Here is a 24498-nt window from a genome sequence, read left to right as displayed (position 1 = left end):
TTTTTAAAAATGCCTAAGTGTCAGCTAACATTCTCTATTTTTGTATACCTAGGCCTACTCTTAGGCAAATGGGTGAGTTGTTTCCATCCATTTGTTGTAACGCTGTGAATCCAGCCATCACCTACGACGGAAGAACACGCATTAGTCCTTTTTCTTAGGACAAAGTATTACCTTTCCCGTTTATACAAAAAGCTCTCTGTTCTACAAGCACATTCTATTAAGATAACAGTAACATCATCACTACATTAAATTGAATCTTTTCAGTCTTTGTAATTTAACTGAACTCTGCAGCCTCAGGAAGCTCACTGCGTTGAGATCTGGAACTAACACACGCTTACTTCTGTTCTTTTGGATGCGCTGAGAAAATCTCCCCCTCCCAGTAGAACATATCTGTGACACTCAGGACTATTTTCAGTAATTTCACATTTTTTCATGAAAAGAAGTTGCCTTTTCTAGAAAAGGAACTCATTATAAGATTATCCTACTTCCTAGTTAGTATTTTGTAGCTATGATTTGTTATTCATCCAAAAATCAACATTATGGTGACATTATTTGCATCTTCTTCCTGCAATTACTATTAGTATCAAAACTTACCCCTTCTTCGTATAAAAATGCATGAGACTCTTGCCTTTATCCTTTCAGATGATAGTTTGATGGAGGATTTATTGTCATACATTCTCATTGTACTACACAATGTGCTCCTATTTTTCTATAAAAATAGTACGATAGCTAGAGGAATACTCAAGCACCATGAAAATTCTGTAACAAGATTTAGGTCTAAGTAGTTTGAGAAAGACAACAAACGTGCTCACTACACGAGGTTACTACTAAAGTGTGTAACAGAATTAAAAATCTCTAAATTACTTACTTAACGGAACATTATCAGAACTTAGTCCACCAAAAAGAAAAAGTCGGTCATCTCCTATCGGAGTCAACGTGTGCCAGGATCGATCTTTTGGTTTCTCTCCACTGATATTAATTCTTGGTGAAACAAAGAAACAAAAACAGATTTTCAAAGAATGCTGACAATTAACCTGCCAGAAAATTTAATAGTTCATTTAGTTTGTCCTAGAACAAGCTTGGATGTTTTCCCAGTGGAAAAGCTGCTCTTATGCAGTCTGAATTTACTCTCGAGAAGAGTGGTGTTCAAATCTAAATGAAGTGATTTCTTGTAGTAACTGTTCTCTGAACAATCAGTTATGTAAATATCAAATGTAAGGACAAAAGCATTGATTATGACTTTGTTTGTTTGTTTTCTTAAGATCACTAAAGCCCCTACTTAAGGTACAACTGAAGGTGCTTAGCACAGCAAAGAAAGGACTATATATTCAAATAAACTGCACAGCACATGGAGGTATCAGACACAGTTAATTGAAAATTTAATGAATCCTGAGGGGCTACAGTCTCTCTGCTCCTAGGAAAATGATCTTAAATGATACAAGGATCGTGGCTTTACCTTTTATCCAAAAGCTACTGCCTCTTTGGAAAGACGATGGAAAAAGCCGGTGTGAACACCTGTAAGCGTTCTTGTGGGGCTGGAGACTGCCCAGAGTGGGTGAGAAAGGAATGTTCAATCCAGGCAGACTACCTCTCAAAGAACCAGTTACTACTTTTTTTTTCTGCGCTTTGCTAAAGTGAGGCGAGCGTAATACACACAGATGTGTGCCCGGTCTACAATGGGACAGTGCAGACGGTCAGTTATTTCCTTTATGATCAATGAAGAGAAACAGGTCCTCGAAAAGCACAGCTCGCGATTTATTTTAGATGTCTACCTTAGCAGCAGCTGTCTCGTGCTCAAGAAGCGCCTGTTTCTCTTAACTGAGCACAGAGGGAGCCTAGGGTGAGCAACACAGGCATCTGCAGTTCAGTTAGCAGAATTTCGCTGCTGATGACTGCTAAGCAGTTCTCCATCTGGAAGCAAAGACTGAAGAATCATAGCTAATTAAACAGTGATTGCAAAACTGTCCTGCTAAATTTGGCACTGAAGTCAGAGCCAAGTCACAATGTTTGAGTGCCTGCTTTGCACAACTCTTGTATAAGATGCTTCTAAAATTGGCAAGAAGAGGCAGACTGTGCTGAGATGCGACCAGCTTTGATGTTTAGAAAAATTTATACCAGATACTGATGGGTGATAACGTTTCAATCTTCACGCTACTGATACAAAAAATTATCACAGTAACAGAAATAACATCACATTGAACGTTTTGAATGACAGGTCAGTGGAGCTCAGGGAAGGCAAGGCAACCTCTGCGTAGTGGCAGCTGAAATAAATACCGAGATCTCATCCTGGAAGATATTCCTAGATTAATAGGTTAATATTTTGCAATTCCTGAAGAAATTTGCCTAGAGTTGAATACGGAAAAAACTTGACATGACTGGTTAATGAAAAGCCATGGGACTTTAAGTAAAACCATCACTGCATTTGGATTTTTTTCTTTTAGGAGATGTCCAGTAGGTGAATTTGAATGCAGACAACTGCAGTCTGTCTTCACCAGCAGCATTCAGCCAGCCAAACTTTTAAATTTGTACTAAATCCTTGAGTCTCATTTGGTGATAATTCACATGGCGATCAAAGACAGTCTCTCTGCAGCTACAGAATGGCTGAGATAACGCTGTTCTCAAAATCAGAAAGGTTTTACCTTGCCCAATTTTTAATTCATCATCGGACCAGAAATTTCAGTAGAAAAGAATTTGCAGCTATAGTGTAAGAAAGGAAAGGTTCCTTGCAAGAAACACCTACAGGAGAAAATACTCACAGGGATAGCAAACAAATGTGAAGGAATGTCCCCACCTGTAAAACACCGGAATGACACTGGGGCTCCTTAGGGGCAGTTTTCAGCTGGAACTGGGTTGTCTGGTTAGAACTGTTCAAAACTATTGCTGGTACTCAAAGGATTTAGAGTGATTCTATTTACTTCACACTCTTAATACGTAACCTTATTGGCCACAGTAAGTATTTCTTTGCTATATAAATTTCAGACAAAAAAAAAAAATAAAGAGGAGAGAAAAAACCGAGCCTGTTTATCTATCTTATTTTACAATGTTTGTGTGTGGAATCATGGGACTTTTGGGACCACGTTCTTTATACTGGAGATGATCCCTACAAGTAGCCAATTTCCAATACAGCCACCACTATTGATCTTATGAAAGGAAGAGTGTAGCCAGAAACTATTTTCCGAACAAGTTGTGCAAAGACAGGCTGTAAACTGGACTCAAAATGTAAATACTAATTTGATATTGTCCTGAAAGATACATTGATTTTTGCTCCTCTTGTAATTAGGAGATGAAATCACACTAAGAGGTACTGTATGTCTGTGCATGCTGACAAGTGGCCTGGTAATATGAGAGGACTTTACCACCGTAGATAATTAATAGCCACAAATAAATTACTTGGAGAACACATCATCTAGCCCTGGGAAAGTATCCTTTTTTTCCCTGATTTGCAGCTGACAGTTCTATCTGTGATAGTCTGAATTGCACTTCTCAGGTTTCCCTAAGATCAGTCACTTTGGTAAGGGAAGAGCAGCGCCCAGGCCTGTGCAGCTTCCTGCAAGACCAACTGTGATGAGTTACCGCTCTAGACAGAACGCTTTACCTCCTGTGAGGTGCCACCACAGCAGCAGACACTCTGCAAGGACTGTTTTTCACTTCAGTATTAGCTTTCAAATGCCAAACAAAAGGGAACACTGGCTGATGAGGCCTCAGACAGAACTTTGACACCGACATCCCTCCTTCAGGTCTAGAAATTCCTCTCACTGACTTGGCAACTGTCACAGCTTTCCTTTTTTAAAGCAAGAAAAGGCAAACCAAACAGCAGCTGCTCATGCAACAACAAGAAGTAAGCAGCTAAAGCAATAATCTGAATAATCAATCCACTCAGAAGTAAAGTCCGTAGTCTAAGAGGGACAGTGGGGCTCTGAGCAACCTGATCCGGTTGGAGATGTCCCTGCTCCCGGCAGGGGGGTTGGGCTGGGTGGGCTTTGAAGGTCCCTTCCAACCCAACCCTTCTGTGATTCTATGATTTAGGTAATTTTAAAACAACTAGCCAAGAAAAAGGGGGATTAAACTGATTAGTGCATCACAAGTGCTAACTAAAGAAAATTTTTAGATTTTTTTTGTTTTTAAAGGACACTGTGGCATTTCTTTGCCCTGCTGCCACCAGCAGCAAGGAGGAACGGCTAGAGGACTGCGTCTGCTCCCTCGCTCTGCTCTCGGCTCCGAGGGCAGAGGAACACACTTGGTGCAGGATCAGACCAGCAGTCACAGCCGATGAAAGATGTCCACCACAGGTGCCTGAAGCACATAAAGCTCAGGAGCAGGGTCAGTACTGACATATACTCAGGAAAGGTGTATTTCAGTCTTTTATAAAATTATTATTAAGTTATTTTGATAATAGGAACAGAACAGTGGTTATCACCCCTCAGTTGGGGTGTCTGTCAGCTGTCAATGCATCCCGTGATTCTACATGTGTAGAAGGCACTATCATAAATGCTACAGGCAAACAAACAAATCTTAGGAAGTATGCTAACACTTGTTTTAGTTTAAAACTGAAATACTTAGGCCGTGCTTTTTACTTGATTTTTAAAAAAACAGTTCAGATGCTTATCTTGGAGGTGGGGAGATCCTTCCCCAATCTGTACCATAATGAGCCAAATACACGTAGTAGAAACAGTATTCAAAAAGGCACCAAAACTAAAATTCCATACGGATAAATGTACCCATCATGAAAATGAGGATGTTAAATCACTACATGCCGTGCTTAAAATAGCATCATCAACGCTTTGGTGCGGAACAGAAAAAGCTTAGTAGCCACTATCAAATTAAATTAAATTGAAATCACAGTATAACAGCTGTTAAAATAGTCCCCAAACTCCCATTTTCCTCTTGGAAAAGCTACCAAATTAGCACTGGAACCATTTAACAGTATGTTTCAATCTGCTACATTCAACTTTAAGCGTTATAGAAAGAAACCTACCTTCCAGACCAAGTCCAAGCGTCTAAATTCAGGCAGTGCAAATCATTCATTCTAGTTTGCTAAAATAAATAAATAAAATCCCAGTTGTGTTATATTAAGCAAACAAGGAGCAAAGTATTTCAGTGAGGCCTTCCCAGAACAGAATATTCCAAGTAACAATATTTTGAAGAAAATTGTACCCGTGTGCTTTAAAACAACTCTGTATTAGGCGGCAGATGAAAAGCATTTCTTCTCAAACAACGCATGCAACTCTCAGAAAACTACCTGTCAGAAACATTTACAGTAATGCAGTGGCAGCATGGGGCCCATTTTAGTTTTTAATAGTGGTTTAATAGTGAAGAACTATGGGATATTTCTGCAAATGTATTCAATATTCATCCCCAGAAGTCATGGCACGTAACTGCAGAAGGTGTAACACTCTACATACAGTTCCCTCTCGCTATTTTTCTTTGCATTCTGATAAGAACTACGCCTCCTCCGGCCTGGTCCTTGAGATCAATATTCCTTGAAATATTCTAGTAGGTACTGTACCCAGTACATCACATCCCACAAAACGTTCATCACATCTGTGTTTTTCTCCCTTTTCTGGAAGGCAAGCCCTTTCACAAAGTTACTACTAGTAACAACAAGGTTTTATGACCCCTTATGTATCAGTAAGAGCAATGGGAAATCAATACACTTGCATATCTGCCTGCATTTTGCGATGAAGAAAGTAATCGCCTTAGAAACACGAAGAGAGGGAGAACGTAAGAAAGAATTTCTTTGCTTTAGGTTGTAGCAGTATTTTCAACGGCTCGCAGTACACTTGACTGGTATTTGTGATTCCCCTAGGCACTACAAAACAACAGCTGAGAAGTAGGGAAATATATCTTGCCTTACCTTACAATTTCTTTTCTCCTAGGGTAGTCCATAGATCTATTAGAATAAGCCTTTCTCCAGCTTGCAGATCCTTTGAGGCAGAAACTAGACTTGTCATTTAAGTCAGAACAGGAGTATTTTGCCCCTGAGAACTCAGCCAGTTAGTGAGTTTGAGAGACTTCTGAAGCTGTCCATCAGAGCTACGGAAAGTCTCTCAGGGTATTTCAGGGAACAGCAAGGTTTTCAGGATTAGCTATGGCCTCCTCTGATCAAGTACGTGCTAGCCCTTTTCTATCCTAGGGAAGAGAATGACAACTAGCATTTTGGAATGCCTCCAGAGAGGAGGGCAGGCTAAAGAAAAGCAGAATGTGAGGGCTTTTTGTGCATTGCCTGAGAAACTTTATCCCCACAAGAGGGTGAATGTAACAATAAAGCGTGGTCCAAGTGACAGCTAGTGGAACAGATCTGTCTTCCGTGACAAGTCTATTCAGTTTCCTGCTCCTTCAGGTGGCTTTGAAGGAGAGGAGAAACAAATTATACAAGCAGAAAGCACAATGCAGTTACTGAGTATCTTCTGCTGGACCTGTACACAGCTAGACTCTCGGGGGTAGAGTGGGGAAAAAGCAATATCCTGGCCTCTAGAACTAAAAATATTTCATCATCTTGGAATAACCCAGTTCAACACAGAGGGCGTCAAGAAAGCAAGCTGCTGCTGTTATGTTGGAAATTAAGGTTTCAAGAAGATCCTGTTCGAGACCTCCTCGCTGACTTTCCTTTCCTAGGCCTTAGGCAGAAGATGGAGTAGTTTTCAGTTTCTTGGCCCCTGGGAAATCAATGTATTATAATCTTTACATTCTCATGATTCAACAGATTTGACAGATGCATAATTACATCAACCTCATTTTGAATTCAAAACACAGCGGCAGGTGGACATTCATGTCTAAGATTCAGTCCTTTAACACAGCTTTAACAAACGAAAATGCCTTTCTACCCAGCTCCTATTTGGGAAACTGTAAAGCACACAGTTGGGTTATAGTATCGTACCCTGCCACATGCAACGTTTTCTTGCAGTTTCTCATGTATTTCTGGATGCTACCTACTATATTTAATCATTTAGCTGGTAATCCTAAAATGATTCTTAATTGGCTTAAAAGCATCGAGGCTCACAAGAGGGTTCGCGTTTCCCTTTGAGCTACAAGCACTCCTTAGACATCCTACTTACATATGGCACGTCCATTTATTTGCAGCCCAGTAAGCATTAACCAGGACCTGCTTTGTCTCAGGATTAGCTTTCTAGCGTGACAAAAGGCATTAGCTGTGACATATTTGCAGCTCACTGCTGTTACAGTCAGCTCTCCATTCTGAGATTTACAATCAAACAGCTATTACAGCTCAAATCTTCGTACGAGAGGGACTGCAGTTCAACGTATCTTCTGATCTTCAGCGACAGAAAGGATAACAGGAAATACAAACATGCATACGTTAAGGCATCAGATGTGCGAAGAGCTGCTGGAAAGACTTCATTTAATTACTTCATCATTCTTTACATGAAAATTCTCCACTTAAATCAAGCACGAGACTTGCATCAACTTTTGGACTAACTCTCCTTCCTTCCCACTTTCTCCCACTTCTGTTTTTTTTCAGGGGCTTACCTGGAGGAACAGAGTCCACATAATACTTCTCAGCCTGTTTTCAAATGATTCCTGGTACAATTGATTTTGATCACCATCATCTTCTTTTACCAGTTCTAGCTCCAAGTTTGGAAAAAGGTGCCCTTTCCTCCCAGAAAGATGAATAGGAGAAGCCTCATGACACTTCCTGGCCCTTTCTGGTTCCTTGTAGAGCCTTTTCCCTGGGAAGATTTGTATTATGGTGAACTAGAAGGAGAAGAAGGAGCAGAGCAACCCCGTATTTGCTCCTTAATTTATGGAGAAAAGCAAGACTTCATCCTTTGGGGAAGAGTTACTCCTGTTGTCAGGAAATGTAGTGTTTTTCTCATGTTCTTACCCTTCCTTTCCTGTTTCATGACTTACATCAATTCCTCAAGCCCCACTGAATGTTCTTTAATCTTTTTAAGTTTCCTTCCTTTTATTTCTAGGATAGAAAGTGAATCAATACTATTACTAAGGTCAGAATTACACTTGCTGCTCTCCTACAAAATTAAATATAGCTTTCCAAAATGTCACTCTTTTCTCTGACATTGTTCCCAAGCGGTTTCACTGAAATTTAGCAAATGGTTATTAAGGAAGCTGATGCTACCTGAGGAAGAGAAAAAGCTTTCCAGATCAGAGCCTTCTTGTATTTCTGAATCCCGCAGTCAAATAGTCAGAGACAAATAGAAGCCGGAGGGCATGTCCTCTTAGGGCATATCTAATCATGCAACAGCACAGTGGAGAAACGACAGGTAAGCTCCAGCTTACTAACAATTTCACTTGCAGAGGCTGCACGAGAATCCTAGCTTGAGTTACGAAGCAGTTCAGTTGCAAGCAGCACAGTGCAGCAACCCTAACTAGCTTGGACACAACACTCAATGCTGTTTCTGGGGTGAAGACCTCTGCACCACGCACAGATAGCCCCTGCTAACAAAAGGCCAGAGGGAGCGAGGCTTTGAAGGCTGAGGAGGTGTTCAGAAATAAATGGTAGGCCAGAAGGTCCTGAGCTGCACATTTAGTTCCTCACATCTAGGTTTCTTTCCCTCTCACATCTGCAAGCTTGCTAAATGAGGAGCCAGATTCAGTTCAGCTGTGGTTAGCAAGAGTTCATTTACAGAGCAGACAAAAGAATAGGCTCACAGCAAAGGCACAGGGCTCACTTAGCCTGCAAGGGCTAACCCTGACACACAAGATTCAAGTAACACTGGATATTCTTTCCATCTCTTCTAATATCCCTTTATTTCCTTAGTTATTTTCAAATCCCTACAGCTCTGGAAGCTGCTGCGTGCCGTTCTCTCTTAGCCAGGGGCGGGGCTTTAGCAACAATTCCAGAGATTGTGAGCCTGTATGAAAGGCCACACAACACGTAATGCTGAATGGTAAGGATAAACAGGATCAGTTTTGGTTAGTTTCTTTCTGATCGCTCTGAAAAGGCACTTGGGTAAAAACTTTTCCTGCGGCTGTGGGAGGCAATTCAAACTGAAAAACTGGCTGGACATCGCGTGGCCGTTCTGAGCCTGCCTCGATCCGTGCGTCTGGTTTCTGTCTGAGCAAGCAGGAGTAAGCCATTTTGTAACAGAGCTGTAGACTTTCCCTGAGAAGAGCACTGCATTAGAGCACAGCTTTTACAGCATGAAAAACAGGGCAGAGGGAACAAAGTGCAATTTTACACTGATTTATTTGCACGTACTTGAGAATATAGGGCTTAGGGTATGGCAGCTTTCCAAGATGGAGCTGGCATATGCTCATCGTAGGGCATTTCCAACCTACAGCTAATTCCTTCTCTTTCATATAACAAAACTAGGAACACAGCACTGAGGGCTTTCAAAAGCTTCTTCACTGTTACTTTTCATAGTAGTAAAGATAGAAAGCATCAAGTCTTATCCTCTAGTTGAATATTATTAAAGGCTCTAAATAAACTGTAGATAAAAAGAGCTAAAAAATTAAATTAAAAAAAATACAGTAAGTTAAATTAGGAGGTTTTTTAACTTGAATTACAGGATCTGTTGTTGCTGTAGTGTAGTTGCTGTGTTACAGAAGAGTGTTGCTGAGAGGTTTAAGTATCTCCTTCCTTACCAGGGGTGGCTTCAAGTTCCTTAGGTACCGATAACCAGGGGGATGATGTCTATGGCTTTTTTTTTTTCTTCTTAAAGTTAAAAAGAGCTAGGAGGAGTTACAATTATATAGCAAGAATCTAGCCTTGCTTTAAATATGCACTACTTGCATCCTATACAGACAGCTCTTATGCTGCCTTTGACTATTACCTAAGGGACAACAGATTTAAGATCCTCCCACGGTGCATTAAATAGTACAGTCTTGGATCAGCTGTCAAAAAGGCAAATACAAATCTTACTCTCACAGTAAAAAGCTTATATTGGATGCACAGAGCAAAGCTGTTACCAGCAATCTCTATGGTATGCTGCATATATTCTGTATCAAGGGCACAGAGCATGCTAGAGTGCTAAAGGTAAAGCCTGAGACTGCAAAACTGACATTCAGAGAGCAGAGGAGAGGCTTCCCAGGACTGGAATGACGTGTGCCTGCAGTGGCCTGCGCTATCGGATACCACGCTGCAGCATCCTGCATCAGCTGGAGCGTACGGAGACCGAGACCTTTGTATCCAGACATTATAATCACATGCTGCTCTTTCAGACATCTCCTTTTCAGGCACTTATGTGCAAAAAATGACAAAAGTTTAAATTGTAAAGCCACTGAAATCTTATTTCCTACCTTTCAGAACCACACGCTGCAACTGTAAATATAAAATACTGTATCCTAACAGCCATTCTGAACTTCACTTTCCCAGAAGGTAAACGCCGGGGTACGACAGATGTGTATATGAAAATTGACTGTTCTTACACATTTCCTCTCTCTTTAAGGTGGGGAGAAAGAGCTAAAATCCCAGTTATATTTACTACTTGCTAGCATTTCATTCCATTAAGTGAAATGGGGGAAAAAAAGCCAGGTTTGATGTATAAATCTGCTAAGCTGTAGCAAGCACAGAATGTTAGCATCCCACAATTTATTTAAACCTGGTCTGTCAGTAGGCTTGCTTTTGCTCCGCTCTCAAAGAACCGTCTCCTACAGAGGTTATGCACACATCAGCCGTTCTTGTTGATTTAGAAACATTTGCATTTAGCATACAGTTATCTGTTTTTCCCTTTTTGGGACGATGTATGCTTCATCATTAATGCTACAGACAGAAAGACAGACTCTTCTTTTTGTAAGGGAGAGGGGATGAAAGGAAGCATCCTGGATTCAACACCCCTGACATACAAGTTAGGTCAAAGAGATTTTGGATTTTTTTTTCTGTTAGAAAAATAATTTGCTATTAAAAAAAAAAGGTAACTGCCAATAAAATAACATTACTGTCAATAAAAATGTTTTAATTAAACACTAACCAGCACTCGTCCTCCAAAGATGTAACCTTTATTTCCCAGCACGGCGCATGTGTGAGCTGCTCGAGGCTGAGGTGGATCTCCACCCTGAAAAAAACCAAAACAAGATCCTTCAGAACATCATCAAAGTGCCAGCCACGGACAGGGGCAAGCCAGTAACACAGAGATAGCAAAAGTAAGGCCAATGTGTCAATATGCTGACAGGACTGCAGTTTTGAAAGGAAGTAATTTGTAGTCATGTTGAAGACTCCACAGACATTAGAAGATAAACATATTTGCCAAGGACAGCTTTAATTGAGTTCCCTCAGTATATCTTTAATATATTCCCTCTTGCTCTGATTTATCATTGCGTTACTTAATGAAATTCAATTAATTTATCTTTAATTCCTAAGCATACAATTACAGTAAGACATCAGTTATTTTTGATATGTCATGTGCGGTTTTATTTTTCCAAAGTGCGAACCATCAGGAACTGGTACTAAAATCTCTGGATATCAGATCTTAAAAGTTGATGTTACATCAAATAGCCACATGTCAAAAAGTCTTCTGTATAAATCAGAAGTAATTTACTTTTCAATGGTAATTTCATTTTTGCATTTAATTCTATAGAAGTTTTAGAACATCCTGTAAAGGCCACAGCGTCAGACACTCATTACAATACGCTACTCCTGAGTTCTCACGTAAACTCAACAGGATTTTCTAAAGCTTTATCGTATACTATCATATTAACATCAACAAATAGAAAGGCATGCATTACTATTTTACTGGGAAAGTGAGCACACGTGCTCCTTTGGAAGACTATTAAAATAACGTATTTGCTGAAGAACAGCTGACCTGTTTATTCTAACAATATCGCATGACTGGGAGATACGGACTGGAGCGCAGCTTGGGGCTGGACTAGGTGACCTGTAAAGGTCCCTTCCAGCCCAAACCGTTCTATGATTCTGTATTTGTTCAAAAGATTTTAACACTAACTCCTGAAGGGAATACAACTCCATATACACAATGCTCAAAACAACGGGCGTCTAACCCTCCCAGATCAAACATGAACCTTTACTTCACAAACAAAAACTGAATGCCTAAACTAGCAATATAGCGAGTTTACAACCTCCCCCCTTGCCGTCTGTGAAAGCTGTGAATCAAGAGAGACTGGATGTCAAGACCAGGGTTGCTCTTTCAGCCCGATACGCTAGCTTTCACGCTGACCTGCGAGCTTTACCAAAAGGGGTGAGGGTGGAAGGCAGAAATCCCCAGACAGACCTTTGTCTCTCACACGGTCAGCTCTCAGTCATCTGTGAGTTTATCCACCTTGCAGATCAATTATACACAGATACAGCCAGCCAAACGGCTTCCATCAAACCAATTCAGATAAATGGGGTTTGTTAACCGCAGTTTGGCAACATTAAAACCATTCACACGTTTCTCCCACGTACTCCTTAAGGCCTTCACTTCATGCCAGAAGGCCTTCGCTAGGTGTGAGGCAGGGCCTACACGGATACGCAAAGTCGGTGTCATCTCCACAGTCCACTTCTGCAGGACCCAAACGTGCTTTGGGAGGATCCACCAGAACACCTCCACAGCCTGTTCCTCAGCCCCACTCTGGTATTCCTACTAAACGGTTTGCTGGAGTATTCCAGTGTCTTGTCTTTCCAATAACAGCACGTTGACAGTAATTTTACATTCCCAACAGTCATCTTAAAGCTTGAATACAAAGCTTTATCTCACAACTATTCCCTAGATAGAGAATACTGTATCATTTCTAATGTATCCAGATTTCTAAAGCCTCTCTGAAGCTTATGATATTTTTTGCACCAGAACCACATTAGAGAAAAAACACCAGTCTAATAACATCCTGTGGGAAAACGAATTCAAATCAGTTCTGAATTTTCCACATTTCAGACGCATTGAGTGTCCTCCTGTTTAATGTCATAAGCCTGAGCAATACTAAGCATATTCAAATTACTTTTCCCAGCATCCATTTCTAAAGCACAGTAACTGTTCAAAATGCAGTAAAATCACAACTGTGTCAAAGACAGGACTAAAAAACACTCACTCTAATTGCTGGTTGAGACCAAGTTTGTGCGGTTGTATCAAAAACATGAACATCATTATGCCATCCCCAGAATATCTGTCCTTCCTAAAAAAAAAAAAAAAAAAAAAGAAGTTAAACAATTAAAAGTAAGTTTATTCTATTTTAAAATCTTTGTGCTTATTAAAGGACACAAGGCCAGAAGCGATCTATCAAAACTGAAAATAAATTAAAATACAGAATTTTATTAAAAGAAACATGCTAATATTTTTAATAATGGCGCAGCAGCTCAGATCAAGCTGCAGGTCAACAGCACTCAGGAACGTTAGAGCTGATGACACTTTTGAAAACGGGCTTTGGGCTCCAACATCAGTCACTGCAGTAGACAAATTCTACTTCCTAATTTTTAGTGTAACATACTGAGAAATAATTGGATTGTACAAAGGAATACATTTCTGTAAGTCAATATTTAACATTCGATGTCAGGATCTACGCTCCCTTGAGTGCTCATCTCTTTCTTATTAATTCCTGTCACTAAATACTCTCCTTTCCATCGACTCTAAGGAATCACTGTAGGAAACTAGCTCATCTAGGCATCTTAAATTAACGATATTTACTCTGGATAACAAATTAAAGAAATTAACTGAAAGTATTTGTCAGTGAGACTTATGGAGCTACAAATTCCCTACTGCTACTTCAAGGAAATAAATTCTAAAATTTTCTGGGAGTTTCACATTTAAAATATGTCTTCAGCTTTAAAATACTGTCTTTGTTCCTGCTTTGACAGCATTTTGTTTCATTGCTCCCAAACTCTAGCACTGGCTACTTGGAACACGCCGAACACCCACCGCTCCCAAGATGGAATATCTGAAATTTCAAACCCAAGTAGAAGACTCTAATTTGCATTTCTGCTGGTGCTACAAATAAAAGAAAAAATCAGACAGATTTTCGTACTTACTGAGTTTAGTATAAAAGGTCATGTTTTGACAATCAGAAACGACAAATCACTCTGAATTGTGACAAATCTCTTACCCAAAATGCATCGTGGACATCAAAACAATCACTCAGTTCGTTATGCTTCCTGCAGCCGTAGCCACCAAAATATATTAGCCTACAAGAACAACACCACGAGATGAGGTCAGTTAGCTGTTTAGTAAATAGCATTCAAATGAATAAGCTGAAATAGTTAATTTCAAATCTTACTTTACCTCCTGTACTATTAACAATATAAACAACAAAACACTTCCTGCTGCAGCTAATTACACAGCAAACTCTACTGAGATTAAGGCAATAGTTACGCTCCTCAACAAGCCCGACAGAAATCCACAGAAGCGAGGAAGGAGGTTCAAGGTCCCTCAGAGTCCCTGTCTCTGTTCCTCCATCCGCAAGCCCACCACAGGCGCATTTTCAGACACGCGTCTCAAAATGACACATAACACACGAGACAGCGAAATGCCTATGCTTCTGCTAGAATTCCTACCCTTTTCTACCGAAATTCCTGTGCTCCTGCTATATTTGCTAGCCTTCTGTATACATCTTTTCACAACAAATGTTCCCCACAGACTGCCTGTGACCCGCAAAGCCTTTCTCTAGCTCATAAAGAGATTCTTTCAGCTAGCACTACTCAACATATTGCATTGCAAGTACTGTTACACACCTCCCAGCCTAATATTCCACCCATGAAATGGCCATCCATAAGTAATGGTTCCTAAAGTTTTGTTTAACGTCAACATTTGAGGATATTTGGCATAGTTGCTAGTGATCTTGGGAGAAGGCAATTTAGGAAATGATGGGATGGTGAAGGTCATTCCAGACTGACATTCCTAGGGAAACAGAGTTACTGAAAGCATTGTGCAATACACCAAGACATCCTGATCTGCAAACTCACATCTCGTGAAATTTTAAGGTATACTTCTGAAAAGCTGCATAGCTTGTCCCCAAAAACTTCTGTTCAATGAAACGGTTACACTCTGCCACCTGAAGTAGGCAATTTTCTCAGTATGTGGATTACATGATATCTGAATAAATTAATTTAGCTTTGAATAATCTTGTATTAACAGCTACGGAGAAATTGTTAAAATATATATAATTTCATATATCTTGCAATTAAATTACAGTTATAAAACCAAGATATAGTACTGAGAGGCATTATACAGTTTATGCAAAACCTCTTTAGATGTGGAGTCCAGAAACAGGTAGATCATTTACATTCCATAGTGTTCACTGTATATCACATTCTTACTGGTTTACGATAACTTCTATAGCAAATCGCTGACATGTCACCTTCTTGCGACCGCATATGCCACAATATCCAGACACTTTCCATAATAAACACAAAATCAGAAGTATTTCTTTTTAGCTAAGTATTTTTTTCTAAATACACTCAGTAACTTTTACAACACAAATATCTAGGCTGACTTGGTGCTTAGAAAATAGAGCTACTCACTGAAATGTCTTTGCAATTGTCAGCATTTCTATGCTATTAAAACCCTTGAAAATACACTAAATATATTTTATTGCAGGTAATAATGTAATGCTTAGCTAATGTAAGAAAAAAATACAGTATAATTTTTATAGTGATTTTTTAACATGTGTTAAGATTAAAACCATAAGTAACAGATGCATAATGATTTTCACCTAAAGTCTCGAAGCATTCCAGAAACTTTCGCTGAATTTCCCAACCCTCTCCTAAAGTGGGTTTATACTTACCATTAATTCAGCTCACATGTGAGAAAACTCTGGTAGAAAGTTGTTAGGAGAGTTACACAAAATCCCATAGCAAGTCAAGCTAAGAATTAGAGTTTCATGAATCCCAAACCTGTGTGCTCTTCACTTTACAGTACTTCCTCTCTGCAATTAACACATATTAAATATTCTTAATGTGTTACCTGTCCTTATACACCCAGCAGGAAAGCTTGTCACGTGGTGTAGGAGGTTGACCTTTAAAATTTGTAATTTTTTTCCACCTATAGGTTCCATTTTTTGTTCGCAAATTAACATAATACAGCTTAAAAGAAAAAAATTACAATATTTTCAGTATAAACGATGTCGAAGAATCCAGCACAAATCACCAACAAAAAGAAGAACCCACCACCCCCAGAACACACTACTTCCTCTGAAAAAAAAATTAAAAAATGAACTGACAGTGAAGTTTACAATTTGTAGCAACATATAGGAAGAGTCTGATACAGCACAAGAATACAGCTAAAGCGTGAGAATTAGCAGCAAGTTTCCTTGCCTTCACTCAGCCAGAAAAGAACAGGAATATTCTGCTCCTTCCAGAGTCAAGCGAAGCCTTGCAAAAAACTTGCGCAAGACAAACAGCTCCCGGTTCAATTCCACCGGCAGAACTGTCAGTGGTTCCGCCTAACCTAACCGGGTAACTGCACCAAAACGAGCTGATTACGGGCTCCGTTTCGGTTATTTTCTAGTCAGGACTGAACTCTGACTTCGTATACACTGAATGATAAACCAGCTCATTTCCTCTACTTTGCTGCTCCAGCGTTCAGTTACAAGGAAAACTGGTAGCTGTATTTTAACTTTAATTATTACTCGATTATATAAGAAAGGTAATCACGATCAAAGAGCAAAAAAAGTGATATTCTGAGATCAGTTTCAATTACAGCTGCGAACATATTAAAAAAAAAAAAAGGGCAATTTGGAAAGTACTGGCAGTTTTCTGAAATAAATAAAGTTTCACGTAATGGGTCTCATTCTGAAGCTATGATTCAGTGAAAAAATCCCAGGAAAATATATGGAGTTGAACATCAAAACAAAAAGTAAAGTTTCTTGGCAGTTTAAAAGTATACTTTTTCTACAAAAATAAAGCTTTTCCTTAATTTAAGTGCAAAGTACACCAGCTAAAAAAGGTCAGCATTATTATGCATTCACATACAATATGTTATGAAAGAAAAGAACACAATACCCGATTACTGTATCCTTTATCATCAAATCCACCAAAAATGTACAGCTTCCCGTTAATGCTTGCCCCACAGCTTCCTGACATGGAGGTAGGCAACTCTCCTTCCATTAGGTGCATTGTCCTGCAATTTAACACATACAGTAAGTCTTACAATGCTGCTTTCAAACCTGCTAAAATTAACAAAGCCAAGCCAGAGGTAGTCGTAATTTTTATACCTAAACATAAAAATACAGTTGCACTGTTTTGGCCACAGCTAACAGCAGAAACCACAGCTGATGTATGAAGTCAGGCTCCTGTGGTGTAAGGGGACTTTCACATGAATATTGTGGATACGATTATGAAGCATCTCAATTTTTCTGAAGGTGGAGCCCCTATTAAAAGAGCACTAATAGAGCTGAGACGTTAATTATTCAAAACCTGGAAATACTACTAACTGCAAAGACTCCTGAAAAGAGAACATGGTTTTGCTGTTATTTTACAAATGGAAAACTGAGGTACAAGTAGAAACAAAGGTCAGAAATACTCACTAATTTTAGAACCTGATGTGCCACTCCTAAAACTGCATTTTGCACAATAAAAAATCTTCAATAATGCCAATTTTAGCCATGAGTTCTCTGTTCTTCAGCAGCAGCAGCAGTTCCTAGCCTTTTCCTCGCTAGTCTCACTTACAAGCCGGTAACTTCCTGTGACACAAATTCTAACATCACGCAATCTCAAGCGCTGCACAACTATGTGACGAAACTCAACTTCTGCCGAACTCGCAAGGCTGGACAATAGGCCAGGACTGCGCTTAGAATTGTTGCTCCACATGGAAAACAGCCTTCCTAGGTTCTCAACTTTCTACAGAAGATAGAGACCTGCATTTCCCTCTCACGCACACAGAGGATGCAATTTGGTCACGATTTCCACTTTGTCGCCAAACCTTCAGTCTCCGCAGATTTAGCAGCCAAATCCCAGGCTGTGCTGCCACTCCAGCTCCTTGCCCCAGCTTTCCTGCTGACATCTCAGCAGCATTCCCTTCTGTTCCTGTTCATTTTTCTCAGCTCTCCACCTGATTCTGCCTTCCAACTGGGTCCTTAGCCCAGTCTCCCTCCTCAGTCATGGTCTCCCACCTTCAAAGCCTGATTCCACTACTACTTCTCCCTGCTAGGTCTAGTATCACCCCGCTTGCTGACCCAGTCAATTCCATTCATTCCCTTCTCAGATACATCCACTTCTAGATCAGATGCCTTCATTTTCTATCACTGGTGGCGATACAGAACAGGATTCTCACATCTTTCAGTTCTGATGCTTGACCTTAGCCCAGCCTAAAAGAACTGGAGGCAGCTGTTAAAAGGAAAAGTTTTTTATATGCTAAATCACCAGGTGTGAATGATGCACGCGTAACCTGTCCCTACTGAAAATGGCACTCACTAACAGCTGCTCCCGGCACTGCTTCCAAGTGCCTTCGTTCTGCCACCAGCACTGCCACAGGCCAGCCCACCTTCCCCTTCCCTGCTCTTGCTCTCTCACTCCTCCTCGTTCCTGTGCCACGTGGTGCGCTCCGCCGTACGCGTACAACTGTTAGTGCTGTAAACCGAACGAGATCAAGAACGGATCGAGGTTAAAAATAACCCTGAAAAAAGAAAACTTATATTTAACCCAGATCACTTTCCTGATCAAATTTCCCGTGTGACCGTTTAAACAGCTGTACCAGTACAACCGAGACGGGATATCGGGGCGAAAAACAAGAGAGAGTATGAGGTTGCTTTAGCCAACTCTTTCAGCAAAAGAAACAGATAGCAAAACACAGTCTCAGAGCTTCACAGCTAACCACATGCAAACCTCCTCTCCATTTCAAATTGTTGCTTTGAATATGAGTATGCAAGGAAGATATAAACAGGTGGGAGACTAGAAAGACAGCTGGCAGAAAACACATATAAGCCCAAACGGATATTACTTTACCAGACTGGATGCAATTACTGTAACAGAAACCACTGGAAAACTTTAAAAAGATGCATTGTTATCTCTCCCCACGTGATACGTAAATACAATGAATATAAAATGTAAAGATTAAATTGCTAGTGATGTGCAAGATCTGTTTAGTTTTAAGTTACTTATGCAAATATGCTCATAACACAATTAAGTAATAACAAAAAGTATTTAATTGTAAATAGATCAAGAACCTAAACATCCAGTGTTTAAATATACCTTATCATCACATAAAATGTAGTGCTTGGAGAACTAAGCCAAAATAAATGCCCAAATAAGATGCCCCTGTGTTAACAACAGAGCTTTAAGGTGACCATTTCAAACATCCTCTTGAAAAAAACAATTATACTTAAGGAATTAATATGTTTCCTAGAGTTAATTTGCAAGTACCTATGTCTCCTCTTCAGGCTTTAGACTAAACATCTGCTATTTAAACTCTAGGGAACACGACCAGTAACTCACGTATCTGAAGTGTCTTCACTAGAGCTGCCTGTAATCTATACAAAGATCACCTTTATAGATGAATTAAAAATAAATTGCGCAACTTACCATAACCCGCTATCCATTTCATAGATCCAGAGCTCATCATTAGGCAGATAAACTTCATTTTCTTCGATCGACTAAAACCGAAAAAAAATTTGCAAATGTTAAATCAATTACGCATCATACACCATACGTTTTAAAATGAAATACCAAATCACGTTACTTAGCAACACAGAATAATCTTAAGGAGTTAATCTAGCAGAGCCTAAGTCACATCCCAGCATTACTGCTCTGATCATTACAGTTTTAAATGGGCAGCTCAGCACTGCTAATATTTTACATTTTATACAAGAAGTTTAAAAAAAAAGATGTTTTTATTTTTTTGAAGCTATTAAAAATACTGTGCTGGGCATTTCCTGATGTCTTTGAGCCTTGCTGAGTGTTAACAGCTCCTCTAGTCACTCATTTTAAGGGTGAAGATTATATCTAAAAAAAAAAAGTTTGGTGTATCAGAGGTAGGGAGAGAAGTATTTCAATATTCAAAAAGCAATATGAATATAATACAGTAGTCAATTTATAAAAATAAGAAAATAGCACAGGCAAACAATTAAGTCATTAGGAAACAGACACAATTGCAACTAACAAGTAGCACAACACCACCATGAATTTAAAAATCCAGAAATCTTATAAGAGACTGTCAAAGGTGCTTCCTTCCTCTATTTAAATGTTACTAAAGGAAGTAATTTTTAAGTCACTGATGTGATCAGTCTTCATACTTCCAAATACAGAACATCAAAGATGAGCATCAAAGTATTAACGCTCTTCTTTGGGGCTTTTTGCGTCTTTAAGGAAAAAGATGGTTCTCCTTCACCTGAAGGAGTTTTCTCTCGTTCCACAACTCCTTTTTACCTTTTCCAGAAACTGAGACTTTGCCAGGCTGTGCAGATGGGTAAAGAACCCAACAACTAAACTTAAAGTCAGAAGGAAGTACTAATTTAAAAAATAAGGAACATAATTCCTCGGGCCCACTCATCAAAGACACAGACTGACCAACATAATGTTTTGCCAAGAAAGATGTGTAACAACAAAAAACAGATCAGATTTGACACTCCTGAATTAAAACTCAGACGCTTTCAATTAGGAGGCAATTCTTGGCATAATGGAAAAATATAGTGAAAAGTGTAACTGAAAAGCACAAAAAGAACAGTCGCTTGCAGTGACTGAAGGAAGGAACTTGAAAGAACAAAATGTCAAATATAAAAGAGCTTAACCTATGCCGTAACTTGAAGGAGAAAACTAATTCCTCTGTGGAAAACACATCTATGAAGACTCCAAACAGAGGCCATGTAAGAAAGAAAAGTAACTTGGGAAATAATGAGGAGGAAGAATAACAAACAGGAGAAGGAAGCCCAAAAGAATGCAATTGCAGCACTCAGGCTGAGTAACAATTACACCATTAATTATTGTCTTAGCATTAGAAAGAAATGAAAGACTGCGAGGGAATAAGCAGCCAGAGTCAGCAAATAAATTAAAAAAAAAAAATCAAAATTAAATGAATGTGAGGAAAAGTAGTTAAATACAAACCTGAAATTTAATTATTAACAGTTTAGCTGCTGATATTGATTATGTGCCTTTAAATGATACTTTATTATTACCTTCTCAATTTGAAAGGTGCCAACACACGATGTTTGGCACAGTTCATCCTGCCCGGTATCTTTCGGAAGGTAGGCTCTGCTGCTACACACAGCCTGCAGCTTTCACAAAGTGCAAAACTCTACTCAATTTAATTGAGACACGTCAGTGGTCAGAGGCCAAGCATTGCTACAGAACCAGCTCTGAGCAAATACACTGACGCCAAAAATAAGTTAGCTGGGCAACAGTCCACCATTGTCGTAGTTCAGCCCCGATCGGACCAGACTACGCAGTCTCTCTCTCACTCCCCCCACCTTCCGAGAGAACAGGGGGAGAAAATATAAGGAAAAACGACTCGAGGTTTGAGATAAGGACAGGGAGAAATCCTTAAAGTTACCGTCACGGGCAAAACAGACTCGACTTGGGGAAAACTATTCATTTATTACTACAAACAGCACGATAGTGAGACAGGGAACAAGATAACCTCCCCCCACCCCTCCCTCTTCCCAGGCTTAACATTATCTCTACTACCTTCCCCCCCCCCCGAGTGGCACAGGGGGAAAGAGGGAACCATCAACATCTAAAATGTAAAAATGTAAAACAATTTACCCCCGTAAAGTGCTGCTTAAAGAGTAACAATGATTTCCATAATGCTCTCCACAAACAGATGTGTAAAACTACTAAAAAGCTTGCAAAGTTTATCTGCTAAACTTAACACCCATTGTCCATTTTGATTTTGCCATGAACCCAGGATCCTCCATTAGAAAACCTCTGAAAACACTGCGCTAGCCAGTCCAACCTCAGTTTCTAAAGACCAAGGCATAGAAAATTACCAAGTATTACCAGTGATTTAGGTGTTGCACAGTTATACAGACTATTACGGAGTTGCACTTACAACATATCTCTTCAAATTTATACACAGGAGTCCCTAACTGGAACTTTTTGCTTAAGTACAGCAAGCCAAGCTTTGCACATTTGGAAGTTAACCTTAACCCATGAAAAATACAGACAGAAGAATACAGAATATGTTAACAGAAACATGTTTTCAACCTGATCAAGACCAGGAATAACACCAAGCACAGCTGCTTTCACATTTTAGGGCCAACATGTAACAGACACTGTGGATAAAATGAGCTGGCTGTATATAACGTAGTATCATTCGTAGCTCTTTTGGACCGAACTAATCCAGAGCTAAGAGTCACAAGGATTTACTTATACCAAAACTAGAACTGATCTTTCAATGGGAAAAAAAAAAAAAAAAAAGTGGTTTTGGTTTGCTACCAGCTTGTTTTTGAAGTGACAGAACTGCTTTCTGAGGGAGGAAAACACACTGTACATCACATACAACTACTAAGAAGTAAAAAATGCAGGGACTCAGGAAAAAGAATGACACACTGGAAAAAAATGGAGCCACAAATTACAGTCGTTACTCTACAGAGGAAGGGAGACGAGAGAAGCATTCCCAGGGCAGAGGGACCACGCGTTGGTAGGACAGGGGAAGCAAAGCGGCTCCACCAGCTCCATGACGGAGGCAGCCACGGGCGCTGGTGAGGGGAGTTATGCTCAGAGAAGGCGGCAGACAGACGAGAGGGAAGCAGCGCGCAGAGGAAGCCGCCTTCCCGCCCGCGCCCTTCTCCCCGGGGCAGGGGCCGCCGCCATTTAAAACGCCCGCCCTTGCGGGGCGCGCGGCCCCGACAGCCAATCAGCGCCCGCGCTGAGGTAAACAGCGCTCCGCCGCCGGCCCGCCGAGGGGCCGCACCGGTTGCGGGGGCGACGCGGGGTGGCGGAGGGCCCGCTCCGCTCCCCTCCTTCCTGTCCCGGGGGTTCCCAGCCCGGCTCTCTCCGTGGCAGTGCGCCACCCTCGCCTCACGGCTTCTCCCCTCGCTTTCCCCCCCCCCCGCCCCGGCCCCTCCTCGGCTTCCCGTCCCCCGCTCGTCCTCGCCCCCAGCGCCCTCCGGCCGCCTCCGCCCGCCTTACCACGTATCCCCCCCACACGTAGAGAAAGTTCCCGTCCACCACGGCGCAGTGGCCGCTCCGCTCCTCGGCCACGCAGAACTGCTCCGCGGAGTCTGCCGCCATCTTAGGAGGAGGGAGGGAGGAGGAAGCAGCTCGCCCGCCTTAGTGTTCGCGTCCCCGCCACCGCCTCCTCCGGGAGAGGCTGCGGCTCTCCGCCGGTCGCTTCCCCTCAGGCGGACGGGAAGCGAGGAGGGTCCAAAGTGTGGGGCGTCACCCTCCCCTCAGCGCAGGGGCTATGGCGGGCTAGCACCGCCGCGTTTGGAGCCGGGGTTGGGGGGGGGGGGGGCGGTCGATCCGCGGCCGGAGCCGCCGGGCAGGGGTTAGAGGTGGGCGCGGTGCCGTCCGGCCACGGCCCTCCCGTTGCCCCCGGCTCCCGTGGTGCTGCAGGCCGGGTTCGGTCGCGGGTGAGGGCACAATGGTGGCCGTGTGGACGCGCTTTGCTGGATTTTGTCTTTTCGTTGCTCCTGGAAGGGGCCACTCAGTGTGGGTGCAGGCTCCTGCCGTGGGTCGGAACACAGCCCGGTGAGGCACGCTGAACGTTAGTGTGAGATTTAAGGCCGAATAAACCACACAGAAGACACAAACCCAGTGCAAGGATGGAAGGAGGGGTTGGGGAGTTGGGTCTGTTGGCAGAGCTCAGCATGGGAGGTGGTTTAGGACAACCACAGCAGAACTCACTGTCTCTCTGAAGGTGAGATGAGTTATGCTCCTGTCAGAAATAGCAGCTATGAAATAGTAGCTGATGTTAATTAAAGCAATTAATTAATATGCCTGGAGAAGACGAGGCTCTGGGGAGACTTTATAGAGGCCTTTCAACAGTTAAAGGGGGCCTGTAAGAAAGATGGGAAAAACTTTTTACCAGGGCCTGTTGCAATAGGGCAAGGGGTAATGGTTTTAAAATAAAAGAAGGTAGATTTAGATTAGACATAAGGAAGACATTTTTTACACTGAGGGTGGTGGAACGCTGGCCCAGGTTGCCCAGAGAGGTGGTGGGTGCCCCATCCCTGGAAACATTCCAGGCCAGGTTGGCCGAGGCTCTGAGCAACCTGATGTGGTTGGAGATGTCCCTGCTCCTTGCAGGGGGGTTGGACTGGATGGGCTTTGAAGGTCCCTTCCCACCCAAACCGTTCTGTGATTCTATAGGAGTTCAAACTGTTGATCCCAGAGAGAAACATCCTGTGAATGCTGGCCTCTAACCCGCAGCCTGGAAGCAGACAAAGCAAGAAGCCCAAACCGTGGTGTGGCAGAGTATTTGAGAATACCAGAAGTGCTCCACAGGACCTGTGTACCGGGGCCACTGCTGAGTTAGAGGTAATTAATAGAATAAAGCTGATGTTGGGATCTCAATGGGTCATCTCCCATCATGTCCCAAACTACATGCTTCTCATTATTTGAGGAATTTCTGATCCCTGTTATCCCCACCATTATATCGTCTTTCCTATATGTTGGCCTGCCCTTAAACAGCAGGCTGGGAAAAGCAATAGTTTCTTACACGGCCCTTCCAGCTCTCACAGTTAGATCAACAACCCAATGAGTTCCAGCTGAACTCTGGATCCAGCTGG

General features: G+C 41.4%; 1 protein-coding gene across 2 annotated transcripts in view; it reads right to left on the bottom strand.

The window, feature by feature from the left end:
• KLHDC1 (kelch domain containing 1) overlaps positions 1-23175 on the bottom strand; it is a 28722-nt gene extending 5547 nt beyond the window's left edge. Inside the window, exons 1-11 of one of the 2 annotated variants that reach the window (XM_086748728.1) lie at positions 22898-23175; positions 19355-19425; positions 16838-16955; positions 15801-15919; positions 13945-14023; positions 12937-13020; positions 10887-10970; positions 7486-7710; positions 4976-5034; positions 869-981; positions 49-121 (exon numbers count right to left, since the gene is read on the bottom strand). In XM_086748728.1, coding sequence (XP_086604854.1) covers positions 49-121; positions 869-981; positions 4976-5034; positions 7486-7710; positions 10887-10970; positions 12937-13020; positions 13945-14023; positions 15801-15919; positions 16838-16955; positions 19355-19425; positions 22898-22999 — 1127 coding nt within the window. In that variant the 5' untranslated portion in view covers positions 23000-23175. The remainder of the gene's footprint in view (positions 1-48; positions 122-868; positions 982-4975; positions 5035-7485; positions 7711-10886; positions 10971-12936; positions 13021-13944; positions 14024-15800; positions 15920-16837; positions 16956-19354; positions 19426-22897) is intronic. The other variant, XM_086748729.1, reaches the window with a different exon arrangement.
• Between the last annotated feature and the right edge of the window lie 1323 nt (positions 23176-24498).

This window comes from Chlamydotis macqueenii, chromosome 5, assembly GCF_036417535.1.
Source record: "Chlamydotis macqueenii isolate bChlMac1 chromosome 5, bChlMac1.mat, whole genome shotgun sequence".
Classification (NCBI taxonomy): domain Eukaryota; kingdom Metazoa; phylum Chordata; class Aves; order Otidiformes; family Otididae; genus Chlamydotis; species Chlamydotis macqueenii.
Note: the sequence above shows the minus strand (reverse complement) of the source record. Positions and strands in the feature narration are given on the sequence as shown.